Source organism: Xenopus laevis, chromosome 2L, assembly GCF_017654675.1.
Source record: "Xenopus laevis strain J_2021 chromosome 2L, Xenopus_laevis_v10.1, whole genome shotgun sequence".
NCBI lineage: Eukaryota > Metazoa > Chordata > Amphibia > Anura > Pipidae > Xenopus > Xenopus laevis.
The window spans coordinates 6266561-6289622 of record NC_054373.1 but is presented as its reverse complement, the minus strand read 5'-3'; the positions used below and the strand labels follow the sequence as shown (position 1 = coordinate 6289622).

At 40.0% G+C, this 23062-nt stretch overlaps 1 protein-coding gene and 2 non-coding genes across 5 annotated transcripts in view; 1 reads left to right on the top strand and 2 right to left on the bottom strand.

Moving 5' to 3' along the window:
• Positions 1–150: 150 nt before the first annotated feature.
• On the bottom strand, positions 151–222 carry trnap-agg. The gene has a single exon. It is a non-coding gene; the product is annotated as a tRNA-Pro (tRNA).
• A 392-nt stretch (positions 223–614) lies between these two features.
• trnap-agg lies at positions 615–686 on the bottom strand. Its single transcript has one exon. It is a non-coding gene; the product is annotated as a tRNA-Pro (tRNA).
• Positions 687–1065: 379 nt separating this feature from the next.
• The window catches only part of LOC108707824 (myelin protein zero-like protein 1), a 29552-nt gene continuing 7555 nt past the window's right edge, over positions 1066–23062 (top strand). The window contains exons 1-5 of one of the 3 annotated variants that reach the window (XM_041581425.1): positions 1066–1238; positions 12798–12961; positions 14279–14492; positions 19887–20022; positions 22062–22092. In XM_041581425.1, coding sequence (XP_041437359.1) covers positions 1160–1238; positions 12798–12961; positions 14279–14492; positions 19887–20022; positions 22062–22092 — 624 coding nt within the window. In that variant the 5' untranslated portion in view covers positions 1066–1159. The remainder of the gene's footprint in view (positions 1239–12797; positions 12962–14278; positions 14493–19886; positions 20023–22061; positions 22093–23062) is intronic. The other 2 variants (XR_005965265.1, XM_041581424.1) reach the window with 2 other exon arrangements.

Sequence of the window (23062 nt, the reverse complement as noted above, 5' to 3'; positions counted from 1 at the left end):
ATTAAGGGGCCAATGACTGCGGAGAGTAATTAAGGGGCCCCTGGAGAGATCTGGTTGGAGGAGCTGCACGGAAACTTATCCTATGCCTTTATCTGTACCACGTAATGCTCTAATATCCGGAACTTTATGTTTAACCTGAATATAAAATCAGGGCTCGTCCGGGATTTGAACCCGGGACCTCTCGCACCCTAAGCGAGAATCATACCCCTAGACCAACGAGCCAATTGCTTCCTGTTTTCTCATGTCTCTCTAAATGAAATCATCCAGTGAAATAACTAATTCCTGGTCTGTTCATTCCTGGCGGCTCGGTCCACTGGAACATTTGTGTGACCGTTAAACCCAGTCAGCGCTGCCTATTAACCGTTAGATACAGCTCCGCTCCCATAAGCCTCTGCTGCCAGGCCTTAGTCACGTGTTACATTTGGACCAATCAAACGTCACTTTCACCCCAGGAAGTTGACAAAAAGGCTGAGTGTGAGGCAGTTACATTACAAGCGGCCCCAGTGCCAATCTGCTCGCTCTGAAACGTGAAAATCAGAACTGTGATCAGATTCTCATTCTCCGTTTATCTCCATTGCCAGTAATGAATATATTAACGCGAGAAAAAAAAAGGAGGGCTCGTCCGGGATTTGAACCCGGGACCTCTCGCACCCTAAGCGAGAATCATACCCCTAGACCAACGAGCCGCTGTACTTATTCCGCTTTTAGTTTAATATTTTTAATATCGTCGTTAAAGTTCCACTATTCCAGAAAGGGCAGCGGCTGAACTCCTCTTTAGTCAAATTATCGCCAAGGTGTGAATATACCAAACTCCCCAGATTCCACGATTTCTAAGGCGCAAGAGGGCGCTCGGTGTAATAGTTAAAAGCAACAGGCGCATTGTGGGTGTTGTAGTTCAAGGACAGCAGAACAATACTCGGAGGCGTCAATTCCGCGCCCAAACGATACGCCCCCGCTTCTGTTCACCTATTGGACAATTGGCTCCAGCCTGTCTCACACCTAAACCAATGGAAACTCAAAGAGCTCCAGGTGTGATTGACAATGGGGAAAACCATCGAAACGGCGGGCGTTCTCTGGAGTCAGCCAATAGGAGCGCGCGTTGCGTTTCGGGGGAGGGATTGTGCAGAGGCAGCGGTGCTGAGGTGTTTGTCGGAGGAATATGGCCGCTGCAGAGATGTTGGTGTGTCGGGGTGAGAGGTGGCGGCGGGGATTGTTTGCCCTGGTGTTTCTTTGTTACGGTGAGTAAATCGGTGGGATGAGAAGCACTGGCGGCTGTAGAGTTCTGTGGCTTTGGTTGATATACAACAGGGCTGGGGAAAGATGTCTCCTCCTCCTAATGGTGCCAGTCATTGCTCTGCTGCTCTCCCCACAGCACCGGCCTCTCAGCACCGGCTTTAGAGTTGCACAAAGAGCTACTGGCCCTGGAACTTGTACATCAGAGGGGCCCTTGGGTGATAAATTATATAGGCAGCCACTGTCTCACGTGTCCAGTATGTACATAAGGGATTCCATCCTGCTGCCCTCCAGCCTGTGCCATTACTACATGTCCCCCAGCGTAATCATTGGGAATAAGGCGATCTGGGGCCTTCACTGGGGCTGCTCTCTATATGGCTCTAACATCCTGGGGCCCCAGTAGTCAGGGTTATAATTTATCTATAGTTATTTCCATCCTGGGGCCCCAGTAGTCAGGGTTATAATTTATCTATAGTTAATTCCATCCTGGGGCCCCAGTAGTCAGGGATCTACTTTATCTATAGTTATTTCCATCCTGGGGCCCCAGTAGTCAGGGATCTACTTCCTCTGTAGTTATTTCCATCCTGGGGCCCCAGTAGCCAGGGTTCTACTTTAGTAGAATATGGGGGAATCTGCGCTCAGCCCAACAATGGTTATGCAGTGAATGCCTCAATCCTCTTGTATGGATGTACCGTGCATCCAAAGGTATCAATCTTAGTAGAAAGTAAAAGGAGAGCACTCAAACTTGCAGATTTAACTGCTTTAGCTTATTTATTTCAATCTGTGAAACACAGGGTTCTACTTTATCTATAGTTATTTCCATCCTGGGGCCCCAGTAGTCCGGGTTCTACTTTATCTATAGTTATTTCCATCCTGGGGCCCCAGTAGTCAGGGTTCTACTTTATCTATAGTTATTTCCATCCTGGGGCCCCAGTAGTCCGGTTTCTACTTTATCTATAGTTATTTCCATCCTGGGGCCCCAGTAGTCCGGGTTCTACTTTCTCTGTGGTTATTTCCATCCTGGGGCCCCCGGTTGTCAAGGTTCTACTTTTCCTAAATGTATGTCCGTCTGTTGCACCACAACTCTCAGTATTCCTGTACTGGGTGTCGGTTTGGTTATTCTGGTTTAACAGCTGGAGGGTTGCAGTTTGTCTCTTCATCTAAAATACAACATTGAGACAATAAATAAAAATATAATGCGCCCGTCTTTTGTAACTCTGGCCTCTGTCCAGCTTTTTACTCACAGCTCCCAATACTCGCAGTGACCCGAACACCCCAGCAGTGTAAGTTGGTGCTCCATCTTTATTCAGACATATGACATATATATATAATATCTATATTATACTGTATATAGATGTGGTGCGACTCAATATTGACTTTTTGAATGGTTTCTGATGGTTCCTCCGCTGGCAGTTTTTGAATCCGTGGCTGCTGGAGGGCTGCAAGTTTTTATAAATCCCACATGTTACAGCAGGTTGATTGCGGTCATTGCTTTCTTTCTCTGTTATTCAACATAGTAGAAAGTCTTTGGGTTTCTCTGGGATTTTTGTGATGAGGACAGTGACCGTGACCATAATCAGTCGTTGTGTAAATGATCTGTGTCCCTGCTGGCACCCCTTTATGTGCACCCGGCTACAGGCTCAGTGTAGAGGGTGGTCTCCCACCTTTTGTGCAGGCTCCTTTGTAATGAATCTGCAGGACATTTCCAATAACTCTGTATAGTAGAATTATACTTGCACTGCCTGAGGGCCATGATATGTTATACTGATATACAAATTAGTGAGTGTTGTTATTGCCTGGTGACCTCAGTGATGCTTCCGAACCAGTTTCACTATAGTTAATACAAGCTGCTCCTTAAAGGAGAACTAAACTCCAAAAATTAATGTGGCTAAAAATACCATATTTTATATAGTGAACTTATTGCACGAGGCTAAAGTTTGAGCTTGTCAATAGCAGCAATGATCCAGGACTTCAAACTTGTCACAGGGGGTCACCATCTTGGAAAGTGTCTGTGACACTCACATGCTCAGTGGGCTCTGATTGGCTGTTGAGAAGCTAAGCTTAGGGCTCGTCACTAATTATCCAGCAGAAAATGACCTTCCCTGGCTGTAATATAAGCTGATGCTACAAGTTTGCTGATTATTAAATTCTGATGCTAATTGCACTGGTTTCTGTGCTGCCATGTAGTAATTATCTGTATTAATTACTAATCAGCCTTATATTGTGACATTTCTATTCTATGTGTACTGTATATTGTGAGTGGCTCCCTAAGCTCAGTAAGTGACAGCAGCACAGAGCATGTGCAGTGAATCAGCAGAAAAGAAGATGGGGAGCTACTGGGGCATCTTTGGAGACACAGATCTTTACTGCTAAAGGGCTGTGGTTGCCTTGGGCTGGTACAGAAGCACAAAACATCACATACAACATTTCTACTGACTTCTTTAGTTAGGCTTTAGTTCTCCTTTAATGATTTGTGCAGCAGTTATGGTAGAACTGCAAGTCTTGGTTGCTCGATTTAGGGAGACACGTGGGTGACCAATCCCTGTCCTAATGCATGTGAGTGATGAAGATCTGAGTCTTGGCAAAGAATGTTGCAGGTTAATATTGCTGTCTCATTGAAATGGCTGTGCTCATGACTGCTGACGCACTGGTGCACTAAGTGCTTATGTGATAGAGATATATATATATATATATATAAATATATATATATATATATATATATATATATATATATATATATATACACAAAAGCCATGAATATCTTGTAAATTATATCCTTATAAACGGTGAGTTCTGATGTCATCAGTTATAAACGGTGAGTTCTGATGTCATTTCAGTCACATGACACCTGATAAAGGGCTTTGGGCCCGAAACATGTTGTGTGCAATAAAGAGCACTTAGCAGCAAGTTCTGCCTCTTCGTTTGCTTTCTCTCAGCTCTTTTGTTGATTTACATGACACTGAAATTTGTGTATTATAATAAATAAAGTACCCCCAGTTGCAAAATATGAGGATATTAGAAGTTACCTCGGAGTTCCATGACCTGTATAAAAACACTCGGCCTTCGGCCTTGTGTTTTTATATGGTCATGAAACTCCTCGGTAACTTATAATATCCTTATATTTTACAAGAGGGGGTACTTTATTCACTATATATATATATATTTTTTTTTTTTTTTTTTTTTTCAAGATGGACCGGCACTCCAATTCTTTTCAATAAAGTGGTTTATTTACATCACTTGTATATCCAACTCTTCGACCCTCGTTGGGGTCTTTATCCTTGATAAAGACCCCAACGAGGGTCGAAACGTTGGATACACAAGTATCCAACTTTTTTTTTTTTTTACATTTGAATGTGACTCATGAGTAAAAAAGCTTGAGGATCCCTGTCCTAAAGGAAAACATCACAGGCACAAAATCACCCTGCGTGCCATTGTGGTTTGCTTTCTTTTAATCCAAGCGTGGATTTTGCTTGCTTTGTACATTACTCCCGAGTTGTCTAATGCTGACACACTGTTAGTCTTTCCCACTGTTTTCTTCCCCTTTAGACTATAATAGTAAATAGAACTATATTTGTTGAATAGTACAAACAAGTGCTGGGGCTTATTGAGCCTCTGAGCCCCCCCGTTTAAGGCCCGGCACTTTTCAGAGCCCTCTTTAATTCCATACAAGGTTACAGAATGATAAAACCAATGTTGTTTCAGACATTGCCCTAAGATTATCTAGTAAAGCAAACAAGCTTTCACTTGGAACCTCACGCAGAGTGACCTTCAGGCTTCATGGAGCCTTCAGCCAGAGCTCTGGTCCCTCTGTTTAGGCATACCTCCCAATTGTCCCTTTTTCGGAGGGACAGTCCCTCTTTTGACAGCTCAACCCGCAGTCCCTCATTTGGAAAGTCCCTCTTTTCTCTGCACTGAACAGCCAGAAAAAGAAACAAAGTTTCTCACTTAATTGGCTTTTAGCAGAGAGCCCAGAACAGCTAACAGGTGCAAATAAGATACTTTGTAACAATTTTGAGACACAAAAACACAGTTTAGATAAGGAGAAATATTTTCAAACTTTCACAACCTGCCAAATTTTGTAAAACGAACATGGTAATTAGGGGGAGTGGCCACAGAAAGGGGTGTGGTCCAAAAATTTGCTGCGCTACATGCGGAAAAAACATTTTTGTCCCTCTTTTTACTTCCAAAATGTTGTGAGGTATGATTTAGGAACTGCTGCTTTAATAAGCTGTTCCCTCTATAGCAGCTCCCAACCATAAAGGTAAATGCAAATGAAGAAATAGGACAGTCTTCTTCCAGACAACAATGTCGCCAAGAACTGTTACTAGTGTGACTTTTGCCAGTAACATTGTGTCTGTATTGTGCAGAGACATGACCTGGTGAATTCTCTACTTCCATGAGGAAACACCATTGAGGTTTGAGGAAGACATTTGTATATCGGGTCAAATCCGCGCCTGCACTTTACTCTCTTCCTGTCAGGTGTTTCCTGTATGTCCCTCTGATCTCTTCCTCACAGTCACTAACTGCTGGCCTGTATATTTACTTGGGATGTACTTGAATGTAGAATTTGTTTCAGGATTCAGCTATATCCTTCTAGTATTTTGCAGGAGTGCCCAATTGTACCAAAAGTCTCGTTGGCTTTAGTGCACAGGACAAATCCAAGGTAGAATTAAAGGAACGGTACTGCCAAAAACTGAAATTGTATCAAAGTAGTTAAATTATAATGTACTGTTACCCTGCACTGGTAAAAGCTGTGTGTTTGTTTCAGAATGACTACTATGGTTTATATAAACAAGCTGCTGTGTCGCCATGGGGGCAGCCATTCAAGCACAGGATACACAGTAGATAACAGATAAGTACTACTATGGTTTATATAAACAAGCTGCTGTGTAGCCATGGGGGCAGCCATTCAAGCACAGGATACACAGTAGATAACAGATAAGTACTACTATAGTTTATATAAACAAGCTGTTGTGTAGCCATGGGGGCGGCCATTCAAGCACAGGATACACAGTAGATAACAGATAAGTACTACTATAGTTTATATAAACAAGCTGCTGTGTAGCCATGGGGGCAGCCATTCAAGCACAGGATACACAGTAGATAACAGATAAGTACTACTATAGTTTATATAAACAAGCTGCTGTGTAGCCATGGGGGCAGCCATTCAAATACAGGATACACAGTAGATAACAGATAAGTACTACTATAGTTTATATAAACAAGCTGCTGTGTCGCCATGGGGGCAGCCATTCAAGCACAGGATACACAGTAGATAACAGATAAGTACTACTATGGTTTATATAAACAAGCTGCTGTGTCGCCATGGGGGCAGCCATTCAAGCACAGGATACACAGTAGATAACAGATAAGTACTACTATAGTTTATATAAACAAGCTGCTGTGTAGCCATGGGGGCAGCCATTCAAGCACAGGATACACAGTAGATAACAGATAAGTACTACTATAGTTTATATAAACAAGCTGCTGTGTAGCCATGGGGGCAGCCATTCAAGCACAGGATACACAGTAGATAACAGATAAGTACTACTATAGTTTATATAAACAAGCTGCTGTGTAGCCATGGGGGCAGCCATTCAAGCACAGGATACACAGTAGATAACAGATAAGTACTACTTTAGTTTATATAAACAAGCTGCTGTGTAGCCATGGGGGCAGCCATTCAAGCACAGGATACACAGTAGATAACAGATAAGTACTACTATAGTTTATATAAACAAGCTGCTGTGTAGCCATGGGGGCAGCCATTCAAGCACTGGATACACAGTAGATAACAGATGAGTACTACTATAGTTTATATAAACAAGCTGCTGTGTAGCCATGGGGGCAGCCATTCAAGCACAGGATACACAGTAGATAACAGATAAGCACTACTATAGTTTATATAAATAAGCTGCTGTGTAGCCATGGGGGCAGCCATTCAAGCACAGGATACACAGTAGATAACAGATAAGCACTACTATAGTTTATATAAACAAGCTGCTGTGTAGCCATGGGGGCAGCCATTCAAGCACTGGATACACAGTAGATAACAGATAAGTACTACTATAGTTTGTATAAAGAAGCTGCTGTGTAGCCATGGGGGCAGCCATTCAAGCACAGGATACACAGTACATAACAGATAAGTACTACTATAGTTTATATAAACAAGCTGTTGTGTAGCCATGGGGGCAGCCATTCAAGCACAGGATACCCAGTAGATAACAGATAAGTACTATTATAGTTTATATAAACAAGCTGCTGTGTAGCCATGGGGGCAGCCATTCAAGCACAGGATACACAGTAGATAACAGATAAGTACTACTATAGTTTATATAAACAAGAATGAAAAAGGAGAAAAGGCACAGAGTACACAGCAGATAACAGATAAGCTCTGTAGTATACAATGGGATTCTTCAGAACTTATCTTTTATGTATTGTGTATCCTGTGCTTGAATGGCTGCCCCCATGGCTACACAGCAGCTTGTTTATATAAACTATAGTAGTACTTATCAGTTATTTGTGTATCCTGTGCTTGAATGACTGCCCCCATGGCTACACAGCAGCTTGTTTATATAAACTATAGTAGTACTTATCTGTTATCTACTGTGTATCCTGTGCTTGAATGGCTGCCCCCATGGCACCTTATTTATTTACCAATTTATACAAGTATAACTTAGCAATTAACTTTCCTGAAATCCAATTCGTTTTTATCACTTGATCGTCATATATTATTAGCTATTGGTGGGGTTTCTTTTTCTAATTAACCCTTTGCAACCAATTGTATTCACTGACGTCGTCAGACCTCAACCTATAGCTATTATATAAAAGGTTTTTTATTTGATAAAGAAGGGTACCCATTTCCTTTGTTTCAGCAAACTATAGTAGTACTTATCTACTGTGTATCCTGCAGGGCCAGATTTACATAGTGGGCCCTGTCCCCTCCCCTTTATTTGTGCAAATTTGGACTGGAGCAAATGGGAATTGGCACATTGGAAATTAAAAAAATGATTTGTATCTCCAGCGCATCCCCAGTGTCTCTGAACCAATGTGGATGTGGTTGGGCAGCATGCCGCCCCCCTAAAATCCTGACACCCTAACCCCGGGCCTGGGTTGCCTTTCCACAAATCAAGGCCTGGTATTGTGTGCCTGAATTGCTGCACATGCAAATTATGGACGGGAAGAAAAAAATATGAAAAAAAAAAAACCAAATTTTTTTTACTTTATTGTTTTGTGACAAAGTTGCGTGGTTTCCCTTTCTGCCCCTAATTTGCATATGCAAATTAGGATTATATTCGGCTAAATCCTGGATTTTTACATCCCTACTACTTTTAGAACTAATCTTACCACCCAGGCCTCTCTTTTTCATACTCCAGTCTCTAATTTAACTCGATGCATGGTTACTAAAGTAATTTGGACCCTAGCAACCAGACTGCTGAAATTGCAAACTGGAGAGCTGCTGAAATAAAAAGCTAAATAACTCGCAAACCACAAACAATAAAAAATTAAAACCAACTGCAAATTGTCTCCGAATATCTCTATATCATACTAAAAGCTAATATAAAGGTGAACAACCCTTTTAATGGATAATGGGCAGTTGCTTCTAATTACATATTTTTTTTTATTGGTCATTTTGAATATTTTAAAAGTTACAGCTATTTCTTAGTACAGGTATGGGACCTGTTATCCAGAATGCTCTGGACCTGGGGTTTTCTGGATAATGGATCTTTCCGTAATTTAGATCTTTATACCTTATTTCTACTAGAAAATCATATAAAACATTTAATAAACCCAGTAGACTGGTTTTGCTTCCAATAAGGATTAATTATATCTTAGTTGGGATCAAGTACAAGCTACTGTTTTATTATTACAGAGAAATAGGAAAGGAATGCCGCATGTTTATATTGCACAATGGAGGCTTTAGCAGATGGGGATCCGTGACATTGAGCAGATGCCGGGGAGTCTGTGATTAATCAGAGGTGGGAGACTGCACTGTACAGTATGTGAGTTTGCAGCAGGATTGTGCAAGGCCTGTGTATATATTACTGAATGTCATCAATCCACATTAATATCTACTTTACACACTATTTGCTTATAAGATCGATTGCTGCTCTGTATTTAATCCACTGACTGACACCGGAAACAAGGTTGACAGTTTGGCTCTCACTTAAAGGAGAACTAAAGCTAACTAATGAAGTAGACTAGTAATGTTGTAAATTATGTTTTGTGCTTCTGTACCAGCCCAAGGCAACCACAGCCCTTTAGCAGTAAAGATCTGTGTCTCCAAAGATGCCCCAGTAGCTCCCCATCTTCTTTTCTGCTGATTCACTGCACATGCTCTGTGCTGCTGTCACTTACTGAGCTTAGGGACCCACTCACAATATACAGTACACATAGAATAGAAATGTCACAATATAACGCTGATTAGTAATTAATACAGATAATTACACAGATATACAGTAGGTAACAGATAAGTACTACTATAGTTTATAGAAACAAGCTGCTGTGCAGCCATGGGGGCAGCCATTCAAGCACAGGATACACAGTAGATAACAGATAATTACTGCTATAGTTTATATAAACAAGCTGCTGTGTAGCAATGGGGGCAGCCATTCAAGCACAGGATACACAGTAGATAACAGATAAGTACTACTATAGTTTATATAAACAAGCTGCTGTGTAGCCATGGGGGCAGCCATTCAAGCACAGGATACACAGTAGATAACAGATAAGTACTACTATAGTTTATATAAACAAGCTGCTGTGTAGCCATGGGGGGCAGCCATTCAAGCACAGGATACACAGTAGATAACAGATAAGTACTACTATAGTTTATATAAACAAGCTGCTGTGTAGCTATGGGGGCAGCCATTCAAGCACAGGATACACAGTAGATAACAGATAATTACTGCTATAGTTTATATAAACAAGCTGCTGTGTAGCAATGGGGGCAGCCATTCAAGCACAGGATACACAGTAGATAACAGATAAGTACTACTATAGTTTATATAAACAAGCTGCTGTGTAGCCATGGGGGCAGCCATTCAAGCACAGGATACACAGTAGATAACAGATAAGTACTACTATAGTTTATATAAACAAGCTGCTGTGTAGCCATGGGGGCAGCCATTCAAAGGAGAAAAGGCTCAGGTTACATAGCAGATAAACTCTGTAGAACATAATTTTATCTGTTATCCACTATTTATCCTGTGCCATATAGCCTTTTTTCTATTTCCGCCATTGCTACAGAGCAGCTTGTTTATATGAACTATAGTAGTGTTTCTGAAGCAAACACATCAGCTTTACCAGTGGCAGGGCAACACTACATGATATTTTCATTACTTTAAAGCACTTTCATTTTTTGGTGTTACTGTTCCTTTAAATCCCTATGACATTCCAAAAAAGCGTTTCATAAAATTGCCTTGGCTTAATGTACATCACAAACAATTCTGGGCCAGCAGCCTCCAGTACACGGCTAGCAGTTTAATCAGATCTTGCCATACATGAAAGGGAAACTGAAGATACTCTCTCCATATCTTTGCCATTTGTGTTCTGACTCGTTATCGTTTGCTCTCTGCTGTTCCTTTATATGAGTCAGCTGAACTTTGGCCAATCAGGAAGCAGCTGGATTTGGGTGACTCCTTAGCTGGGAAAGCTGTGCCAAATGAAAGTTCGTCTTTAAATTCAAGTGATTTAGAGATATCATTAGACATTTTGCAATTGGGTTTCATTTGTTTTAAAGGCTGTTGTTCATCTTTAAATGAACTGTTAGTAGGGACTGATATTGTGAGACAATTTGCAATTCGTTTTAATTTTTTATTATGCGTGGTTTTTGAGATATTTTGCAGCTCTCAAATTTGCAATTTCAGCAGTCTGGTTGCTAAGGTCTAAGTTACCCTAGCAACCACGCACTGATTTGAATATGAATAGGAGAGGCCTGAATAGAAAGATGAGGATTAAAAAGTAGCAATACATTTGTAGCCTTACAGAGCCTTTGTTTTTTTAGATAGGGTCAGTGACCCCCATCTGAAAGCTGGAAAGAATCAGAAGAAAAAGGCAAATAATTCAAAAAAGATAAAATCTAAATAATGAAGACCAATTGCTCAGAACTGGCCCTTCTATAAGATATTAAAAGTTAACTTAACGGTGAACCACCCCTTTAAGTTGTTACACTTTTTTTTAGCAGCTGTCCAGTTTGGAATTTCAGAAGCCATCTGTTTGCTGGGGTTCACTTGCTTTATAGCAACCAAACCATGCTTTGAATGAGAGACAAATACATTGTACAAAGCAGTACCACTGAGAAGCATCTGTATAAACAAACCCCTCCCTTCCACTAGCGGAAGCAGCTTACATGAGCTGCTGATTTGTTTGATTGTGCTCATGTGAACCAGGAAGTAGAATGTGACTTTAATTTTATTTTCAGATTTTGCTATAAGACATAACTAAAACCACATATATTTCCTTATTAGAACAACAGGCAAAAAGTATGTTCAACACACACCTTCATTGCACTATTATTGGAAAAGGTAGTATACTGTCCCTTTAAACTGGTTGTTCACTTTAAAGGGGTGGTTCACCTTTAAGTTAACTTTGTGTTATAGAATGGCTAATTCTAAGCAACTTTTAAATTAGCTTTCTATATTTTTTAACATTTTTCATTATTTGCCTTTTTCTTCTGACTCTTTCCTGCTTTTAAATGGGGGTCACTGACCCCTTCTAAAAACAAATGCTCTGTAAAGCTACACATTTTTTGTTATTGGTACTTTTTATTATTCATCTTTCTATTCAGGCCTCTCCTACTCATATTCCAGTCTCTTATACAAATCAGTGTATGGTTGCTAGGGGAATTTGGACCTTAGCAACTAATTTGCTGAAACTTCAAACTGGAGACCTGCTGAATAAAAAGCTAAATAACTCAAAACCCACAAATAATAAAAATTAATAACCAGTTGCAAATTGTCTCAGAATATCCCTCTACATCATACTAAAAGTTAATCTAAAGGTGAACAACCCCTTTAAGTGTTTTTTTAGTGTGATGTAGATTCTCAGACAATTTGTAATTGGTTTTCATTTTTCAATTATTGGTAGTTTTTGAGTTATTAGCTTTTTATTCAGCAGTTCTCTAGATTGCAATTTCAGCAGTCTGGTTGCTAGGGTCCAAATTACCCAGCAACCAAGCAATGATTTGAAAAACAGACTGGAATATGTACAGTAGAGGGGCTGAATAGAAAGATTGCAATACATTTTGTAGCCTTGCAGATGGTTCAATTTTTAATTTTGTTTTTAGATGGGGTCAGTGACCCCCATTTGAAAGCTGGAAAGAGTCATAAGAATGCAAATAATTTAAAAACTATACATAGTAAAAAATGAAGACCAATTGAAAAGTTGCTTAGAATTAACCCTTCTCTAACATACTAAAGGTTATCTTGGAGGTGAACTGCCCCATCTTTAGCACACTTTCAATGCAGTATGGATCTCCTGTAGTACATAAACCAATGAATCCTATCCAATATCATTTGGGTAACAAGTTGTGACAACTTTATTTTTTTTTTTGTCTTCCCCAGTGCATTTTTCAAGAGCAGCCGACGTGTCTCCCCCAGAGGAGTTGTTTGTCGAAAATGGAACGCAGGCGCGACTTCCCTGCAACTTCAAGTCAATGGAGTCCAGCAGCATCCAACAGTCTGTCACATGGAGATTCAAACCGGACTCTGGGAGCGATCCTGTGACGGTATGATGAGCCAGCATGTTTATAGTAATAACAGCCAAATAATTCACCCTCTTACCAATATGTTGAGCACTGTAAATGCCTTCAAATTCCCTTTTCTTCTGTTATGGCCAAACCTTGTCTTGAATTTTTTTTTTTCTCCAAATTATGATAACGCTCTTCATCTGCAAAGTCCCAAACATTCCATATAATCGATCCAATGCTTGTAGGTTGTATATCCCGTTTGTGTGGCTGCTGGGAGCTGCTTATACACAGACAATGGCTGCTGACTCTTCCAATCCTGACCAATTCAGCAACTTACAGGGGTAGTTCTCCTTTAAAGGGCACAGAAAGCTGAAGTCACCGAGGGTCAAATTTGCCCATGGGCAGTAACCCATGGCAACCAATCAGATTGCTGTTTTCATTGTTCTTCTTGCAGCTGGCTTTAAAAAGCTAATCACTGATTGGTTGCTGTAGGTAACTGCACATGGGCAAATTTGCCCAGTGTTGATAAATGAGCCCCACTGTCTGCTGAACAAAATAGGAGAGGCCTCAATAGAAAGATAAAAACATTAAAGGAGAAGGAAAGGCTAAAACTACTAAGCTTTATCAGAAAGGTCTATAAAAATTAGGGATGCACCGAATCCACTTTTTTGGATTCGGCCGAACCCCGAATCCTTCACGAAAGATTCGTCCGAATACCGAACTGAATCCTAATTTGCATATGCAAATTAAGGGTGGGAAGTGGAAAACATTTTTTACTTCCTTGTCTTGTGACAAAAGGTCACGTGATTTCCCTCCCCCCTAATTTGCATATGCAACATAGGATTCGGATTTGGTTCAGCCGTGCAGAAGGATTCGGCCGAATCTGAATCCTGCTGAAAAAGCCCGAATCCTGGATTCGGTGCATCCCTAATAAAAATACACCAGTAAACCCTCAAAGCAATGCTGCTCTGAGTCCTCTGACCCCATCTAAAAACAAATGCTCTTTAAGGCATTTATTGTTATTACTCGTCTTTCTATTCAGTCCTCTCCTATTCTTATTCCAGTCTCTTATTCAAATGAATGCATGGTTGCTAGGGTAATTAGTCCCCTAGCAACCAGACTGCTGAAATTGCAAACTGGAGAGCTGCTGAATCAAAAACTTAAATACTAAAAAACAAAAATATTTAAAACCAATTGCAAATCGTGTCAGAATATCACTCTCTACTTCATTCTAAAAGTTAACTCTAAGGTGAACAAGCCTTACATTATAAATACATGCATGACAATAACACGTTTATATTTCTATTATGTTCTAACCAAATTGTATTTTTTTTTTTTTTTTTTTTTAACATTTAGATTTTTTATTACTCCAGCGGAACCTCTTACCCGCCGAATGCTGGTCAGTTTAAGGACAGAATAAGCTGGGCTAGCGATCTCACTAGGAAGGATGCTTCTATCAAGGTGAACAACATGCAGTTTAAAGACAACGGCACCTACACGTGCTCAGTGGTGACACTGCCAGACCTTGGGAGCATGACCAAGGAAATTCGGCTAAAAGTGGTGGAGAAAGGTGAACAAAGTTTGTAGCATCTCCTTTATTATAATGATGGCAGTTATGCTGCCCACATGGGTTGGTGCTTGGAATCTCCAACACAACTGGTCGGATCTTTATGCGATTCATGTGTCTTTGGTGCGTTTGTACTTGTTCTACCCATCAACCCTTGTTCAGTGCAGAAGGGTCAAATTTCGAATTCACAGGAGTTTTTAAAAACTCACATGAACTCGAAATTCGACCAATCGAAATTTATTATAGATTACGGATGCACCGAATCCACTATTTTGGATTCGGCCGAACCCCCGAATCCTCCGCGAAAGATTCAGCCGAATACCGAACCGCATCTGAATCCTAATTTGCATATGCAAATTAGTGGTGGGAAGGGGAAAACATTTTTTACTTCCTTGTTTTGTGACACAATTTCCCTCCCACCCCTAATTTTTAAATTAGGATTCGATTCAGCCGAATCCCGAACCGAATGCTGGATTTGGTGCATCCCTATTATAAATCGTATTTTCTAAACTCATGTGAATAGGATCAACCCCGAAAACTCGAATCAAATCAGATTCGAGTTTTAAAATCTTGATTCCAGTTTTTTTGGCAGCAAACTCCAAATTGATCCCAGGACGTCTCCCATTGACTAAAACAGCAATTCAGTCGTTTTTAGGTGGCAAATAGTAAAATTTTAAGTTCTCAAAGGAGCAAAGTGTGATAAATTTCGAATCGAATTTGTAAAAGAACTCGAATCGAATTTTAACAATTGCTTATTCCACTATGACAGTTTTGGCCACAAAAAACTCAAATATTTGAATTAGAAATTTGAATTTTCAATCTGACCCTTGATAAATCTGCCCCTTTGTGTTGGAGTTCCTTTAGCGAACATATACAAAGATGGCACCTGTGAGCTCCGCTGCGCTATTCTGCATGGAGAAGTTTGTGCAACTATGCAGGGGGGGAAGAGTGAAGGGGGCGAATGGTGGGGTTAGTTCTCCTTTAAATAATGGCAGTTTTTCTGTGCTGAGTTCTTATGTCACACGTTGATAAATCTGCCCCTAAATAAGGCATTGTCTAGTACAGTGCAGTCCAACATGATTTGAAGTGGTGGGTGAAACACATGGGCAGATTTATCAAAATGCGAGTTTAGAGCTTAATAAATAATTTAATTCCTACATTCCCACATTCTATTCATTCCTGTGGGATTTTTAGAATTGTATCAATGGGTGAAAGTTCAAACTCACCATTTAATTTATACAATTGTAAAAATTCCATAGCAATGAATAGAGCGTGGGGTGAGTTTTTATTTATTAAGCTCTAAACTCACATTTTAATAAATCTGCCCCATGCTTTGGGGGTGGGGGTCAACCTATTTGAGGCTTAGATTATATAACAATAAGTGTTGGTGCCCTGGGCAGTTTCAGGGCCTCAAACTTCAATTGTTCATTTGCATAAAGGATTTGCAAATCAGGACACCATCACTTATACAGTTGCACTCCATTTTAGGGTAAGGTTTCAATTGAATTGTCAAACCAGAAAAACTTGGAAAGCTGCTGCAGGGTTGTGCTTGCTCTGATTAGTAAGTACAAGTTATCCAGAATGCTCGGATCCTGGGGCTTTCCAGATAACAGATCTTTGCGTAATTTGGATCTTCATACCTTTAAAGAAGAAGGAAAGCTACTGAGGCAGATTAATGCCAATAGATTAGCCACAATCATGCAAGCTATAACACTATATTTATTCTGTAGAATGCTTTACCATACCAGAGAAAACAGCTCTAGAAGTTCTCTCTGTTTGATTAGAATAGCAGCTGCCATATTAGCTTGTTGTGACATCACTTCATGCCTGATTCTCTCCCTGCTCACTCATAGCTCTGGGCTCAGATTACAGCAGGGAGAGGGAGAGAGAAGCAAACTGAGCATGCTCAAGCCCAAGCCCTGGAGGTTTAAGCTGAAAACAGGAAGTCTGATACAGAAGCCCATGAGTACACAAAGAAGGAAAGAAATGTGGTGTTTTTTTTGACAGAGGACTCAGAGCAGCATTACTTTGAGGGTTTACTGGCGTATTTATATAGACCTTTCTGATAAAGCTTACTTGGTTTTAGCCTTTCCTTCTCCTTTAAGTCTATTAGAAAATCATATAAACATTAAATAAAGCCAATAGGCTGGTTTTGCTTCCAATAAGGATTAATTATATCTTAGTTGGGATGAAGTACAAGTTACTGTTATATTTTAACACAGATAAAGGAAATCATTTTTAATAATTTGGATTATTTGGATAAAAGCCTCCACACCAACAAATACCATTTCCCTTGCCTTTTCCTTCTGATATTGTAAGAGGATTTGTTTTGCCCTCTAACCTCCTGTTCTATGCACCAGTCATTGCCCTGCACTGGTTATCCAAATGCAACTAATATTCCATTCCAAGGGTGGTTTGTGACTTATTGCCATCCCTACATAAGGGCATTTAGGGGGTTATGTAATAAATGGCACTGTTTGCCACGGGGCAGTAACTAGGGATGCACCGAATCCAGGATTCGGTTCGGGGTTCGGCCAGGATTTGTCCTTTTTCAGCAGGATTTGGCCGAAACCTTCTGCCCGGCCGAACCGAATCCTAATTTGGGGTGGGGAGGGAAATTGTGTGACTTTTTGTCACAAAACAAGGAAGTAAAAATGTTTTCCCCTTTCCACCCCTAATTTGCATATCCAAATTAGGATTCGGTTCGGTATTCCGCCGAATCTTTCGCGAATCCAAAATAGTGGATTCTGTGCATCCCTAGCAGTAAGCCATAGCAACCAATCAGCAGGTAGAATTTACTGGTCACATGTTTAAATGCAAACATCTTATTGGTTGCTATAGGTTACTTCTCCTGGGTAAAGTTGGTGCCTTACATTACAAATGGGGTTTATTCTGTAAAATTCCGTAAAAACATCCATGGCACCTTTAAAGCTTAGGGGTGAGAAACACAGTAAGCAGAATTCTTCACATACATTCAAATGTTTAGTTTATCCTGTAGCCGTAAATCCTTTTTTTTTTCTTGTCTTTACAGCAGGAGTTCTGGCTTGTGGAATGTTCTGGCAGGCTAGGGATATACAGATATAAATCACATGCTATTTTTTGATAGAAGTCATTATATAACGTAGAACAAATCTTGGGTACTTGTAGAACTCACCAGTTATGAAGGTTGGTCCAGGTGCACCGCCCTGAACCCTCAGCTTAGGGAGCGGACCACCGAACAAAGAAAGAAGGGTAGGCACTCACTGGAAACAGTCTTCAAGGCAGGTTTGTCAAAATAAAACAGTAGTTTATTGTAGAATTCAAGGACACAACCTCACCGCCTTACGGTGATACTTAATCATAGGCAAGATATTCACACTTATTGATAAGCATTGGGAAGTGTGAATTACCTATGATTAAAGGGATACTGTCATCGGAAAATTGATTCAAAATGAATCAGTTAATAGTGCTACTCCAGCAGAATTCTGCACTGAAATCCATTTCTCAAAAGAGCAAACTTTTTTTTATTCAATTTTGAAATCTGACATGGGGCTAGACATTTTGTCAATTTCCCAGCTGCCCCCAGTCATGTGACTTGTGCCTGCACTTTAGGAGAGAAATGCTTTCTGGCAGGCTGCTGTTTTTCCTTCTCAATGTAACAATGTGTCTCAGTGGGACATGGGTTTTTACTATTGAGTGTTGTTCTTAGATCTACCAGGCAGCTGTTATCTTGTGTTAGGAAGCTGTTATCTGGTTATCTTCCCATTGTTTTTTTGTTTGGCTGCTGGGGGGGGGGGGGGGGGGGAGGGGGGTGATATCACTCCAACTTGCAGTAAAGAGTGATTGAAGTTTATCAGAGCACAAGTCACATGACTTGGGGCAGCTGGGAAACTGACAATATGTCTAGCCCCATGTCAGATTTCAAAATTAAATATAAAAAAATCTGTTTGCTCTTTTGAGAAATGGATTTCAGTGCAGAATTCTGCTGGAGCAGCACTATTAACTGATTCATTTTGGAAAAAAAACATTTTTCCCATGACAGTATCCCTTCAAGTATCCGAGAGATATGAAATGCGTAAGGCGGTGAGGTTTTATCCTTGAATTCTACAATAAACTACTGTTATATTTTGACAAACCTGCCTTGAAGACTGTTTCCAGTGAGTGCCTACCCTTCTTTCTTTGTTAGGCTAGGGATATAGAGTCAGGTTGTGATTTACACCTGTTTTATAGGCAGGCAAACTTGTCGTTCTTCCAAATTTAATGTTATGGCTACTTGCTCAGCAGCGGGGAGATAGAGGAGGAATTCTTATTTTTGTCTGGGGTTGGCCTGTGCATTTTCACATGATTACACTGATTTGACTGATTTTTGATATTGTGGGGCTTGTGGTCTGTAATAAAAGGGTATGGGATTTGTTATCCGGAAACCCGTTATCCAGAAAGCTCTGAATTACAGAAAGGCCGTCTCCCATAGACTCCATTATGATCAAATAATCCAGATTTTTTTTTTAAAAAAAAACTCCTTTTTCTGTGTAATAATAAAACAGTAGCTTGTACAACTAAGATATAAATAATCCTTATTGGAAGCAAAACCAGCCTATTGGGTTTATTTAATGTTTATATTGTGGTCTGTAATAAAAGGGTTATGGGATTTGTTATCCGGAAACCCGTTATCCAGAAAGCTCTGAATTACAAAAAGGCCGTCTCCCATAGTCTCCAATGTATCCAAATAATCCTAATTTTTAAAAATGATTTCCTTTTTCTGAGTAATAATAAAACAGTAGCTTGTACTTGATCCCAACTAAGATATAATTAATCCTTATTGGAAGCAAAACCAGCCTATTGGGTTTATTTAATCTTTACATGATTTTCTAGTTGACTAAAGGTATGAAGATCTAAATTATGAAAAGATCCGTTATCTGGAAAATACCAGGTCACGAACATTCTGCATAACAGGTCCCATACCTGTTCTGACTCCTGAAATATAATTCAGGTGTGTAAGTAAGACAGAGGCCATAGTTCCTTCCGATAGGGGTTCAGGTCCTGTATATGGGATCCGTTATCCAGAAAGGCCGTCTCCCATAGTCTCCATTTTATCCAAATAATCTAAATTTTTAAAAATCAGCCTGTTGGGTTTATTTAATGTTTATATGATTTTCTAGTAGACTTAAGGTATGCACATCCAAATTATGGAAAGATCCGTTATCCGGAAAACCTCAGGTCCCGAGCATTCTGGATAACAGGTCCCAAGCCTGTATTTTTGATCAATGTAAATCAACTGCCTGTACACAGAGATACCATATACTATCAGCTTTGTTTATAGCCTGTTTTTATTGTGTGAAACAGCCCTTGATATATGAGTGAGTTGAAGTGTAAGTCATTCACATTGTAATAAATAACAATTTTTTTTTTTTTTTGCAGAAAACCTGCCCTTGTCGAATGGCCCGTTACTGATTGGAATTATATGCGCAGTAATAAGTGCCCTCCTTATAATTGCCAGTATCATCTTTGCGATTTGCATCTACAAGAAGAAAAAATCCAGAAAAAACTACACCGGGTAAGACCCTTTTGAGTTTCTCCTAATTATGGGCGTTTTTAATCTTTACTTTTTTGTGACTTCTGCTCACAGTCAATAAGAACAGACGTCTCATTTCCCTGCACTTTTGGGACAAGGGAAGGAAGCTGGAGGATTTGTCTGCTTCCTATTGTATTGTAGTGCACACATCACATCTGTTGCTAATTGTAGTACACAGGGAGTGTGCGACTACTGCAGGGGCTAACCCTTAGATCCTGTTCAGTTACAACTCCCAGCATTCTCACAGTAAATTCAAGGATAGGTTGCCCTTTAATTTAACTTTTAACAAGTTGCAGATGGTCACTTTTTTTCTTTTTCTCACATTCAACTACAAATGCCATAACCCTAGCAGCCAAATACCCACAGTAGCAGCACACAAAACAATTAATTTCATGAATTAAAAACCATAAAAATGAAGACCAATTACAAAGTAAATTTCACTTTAAAAAAGGGAACTCCACCCAAAAAGGCGCTGAAACTGCCCAGGGCACCACTGCTTGTTGTACAACTCCGCTTTAAATAATCTAAACCTCAAACAGGTTGACACCCCCCTCCCCAAACTATGGGGCAGATTTATCAAAACGTGAGTTTAGAGCTTAAAGGGGTGGTTCACCTTTAAGTAAACTTTTAGTATGTAATAGAACGGCTAATTCTAATCAACTTTTCCATTGGGTTCTCATTATTTATTTTTTATAATTTTATAATTATTTGCCTTTTCCTGCTGACCCCATCTAAAAACCAAATGCTCTGTAAGGCTACAAATGTATTGCTATTGCTACTTTTTATTACCGTTACCGATCCTTCTTTTCAGGCCTCTCCTACTCATATTCCAGTCTCTTATTCAAATCAGTGCATGGTTGCTAGGATAATTTGGGCCCTAGTTACCAGATTGGTTAAGATGCAAATCGAAGAGCTGCTGAATAAAAAGCTAAATAACTCAAAAACCACAAATAATAAAAACTGAAAACCAATTGCTAATTGTTTCATAACATTTCTCTCTACATCATACTAAAAGTGAACGCAAACACGAACAACCGCTTTAATAAATAAAAACTCACCCCACGTTCTATTCATTCCTGTGGGATTTTTAGAATTGTAAAAATCAAATGGTGAGTTCTAACTTTCACCCATTGATAAATAAAATTCTAAAAATCCCACAGGAATGAACAAAAAGGGGGAATGTAGTAGGGATGCACCGAATCCACTATTTTGGATTCGGCCAAACCTCCAAATCCTTTGCGAAAGATTCAGCCAAATACCGAATCTGAATCCTAATTTGCATATGCTAATTAGGGGTGGGAAGGTGAAAACTTTTTTTAATTCCTTGTTTTGTGACAAAAAGTCATGAGATTCCCCCCCCCCCCACCCATAATTTGCATATGCAAATTAGGATTCAGATTTGATTCGGCCGAATCCCAAATCGAATCCTGGATTCGGTGCATCCCTAGAATGTAGGAATGAGTTATTTATTAATCTCTAAACTCACATTTTGATAAATCTGCCCCTATGTGTTTCACTCACCACTTTAATCATGTTGGACTGCAATTTCATGCATTAGAAACCAAAAAAATGAAGACCAATTACAAAGTTAACTTTCACCTTAAAAAGGGAACTCCACCCAAAATTTTAATTCTAAGCAACTTCCCAATAGAGATTTTAAATCCAAAAAAAATGTTATGAAATGTAATTAAAGCAGTGTTTGTTTATCCTTCTATATTCTCTAGCTTTTGGAGCAGAAGTAATTTCTCCCCCAAGCCTACTAATCAGGCTTCTGCTAGGTTGTTTCAGGAGTCAGAACCAGCAGTCCTGAAAATGTAAACCGCCTTTTAATCGCAATTCTGTTTACACATAACCAATATGATTTTAACATTGGAATTCTATTTTCTTTCATTATGCAAAAACATTGAGTAGAGTTCCCCTTCAAGTTTACATTTTTGTTTTTTTGTAACATTCCTACTCGTTGTTCCTCCAGTTCTTGCTCAGCAGCTCTTATAAATTGTCATTAATCATTTTCTCCGCAGTAAGGCATTTTGGCATAACAAGGATAAGTCCGTAAGTCTTTGTGTACATGAGTGGTTTGTTTTGGCCGCTTAGTGCCCTCAACTAAAGAGACTTTGTTTGTCATGTGCCATGTTTAAGAGTGGGTGGAAGGGGAGTCACTAGTTCAGCAAAACAGCCCATCCCCCCTCCTCCTAATCATTTTGTTTTTGGGGTTTTTCTCTGCTTCATTTCATGAGTAGATTGTAATATAAACCTTAAAGGGATACTGTCATGGGAAAAAAAAGTTGTTTTTTTTTTTGTTTTTTTTTATAATTTTTTTTTTCAAAACGCACAAGTTAATAGTGCTGCTCCAGCAGAATTCTGAACTGAAATCCATTTCTCAAAATAACAGATTTTATAATATTTAATTTTGAAATCTGACATGGGGCTAGACATAGTCAGTTTCCCAGGTGCCCCAGTGCTGTGACTTGTGCTCTGATAAACTTCAGTCACTCTTTACTGCTGTACTGCAAGTTAAGGTGGCCATACACGGGCCGATAAAAGCTGCCGACAGACCGTGTCGGCAGCTTATTGGCCCGTGTATGGGGCCCCCCAACGGGCTTCACCGATCGAGATCTGTCCGAAAGTCGGCCAGATCTCGATCGGATGGGACAAAAAATCCCGTCGGATCGCGGCCGCATCTATTCGTTGATGCGGTCCCGCGATCCGACCGCCCATTGCTATTCGTTAGGATGGATCAGCCCGATATTGCCCACCTCAAGGTGGGCAAATCGGGGAGAGAGCCACTCGTTTGACGACATCGCCAAACGAGCGGATCTCTCAGTGTATGGGCACCTTTAGAGTGATATCACCCCCTCCCTTTCCCGCCCAGCAGCCTGAACAATGGGAAGGTAACCAGATAGCAGCTCCCTAACACAACATAACAGCTGCCTGGTAGATCTAAGAACAGCACTCAATAGTAAAATCCAGGTCCCACTGAGACACATTCAGTTACATTGAGTAGGAGAAACAACAGCCTGCC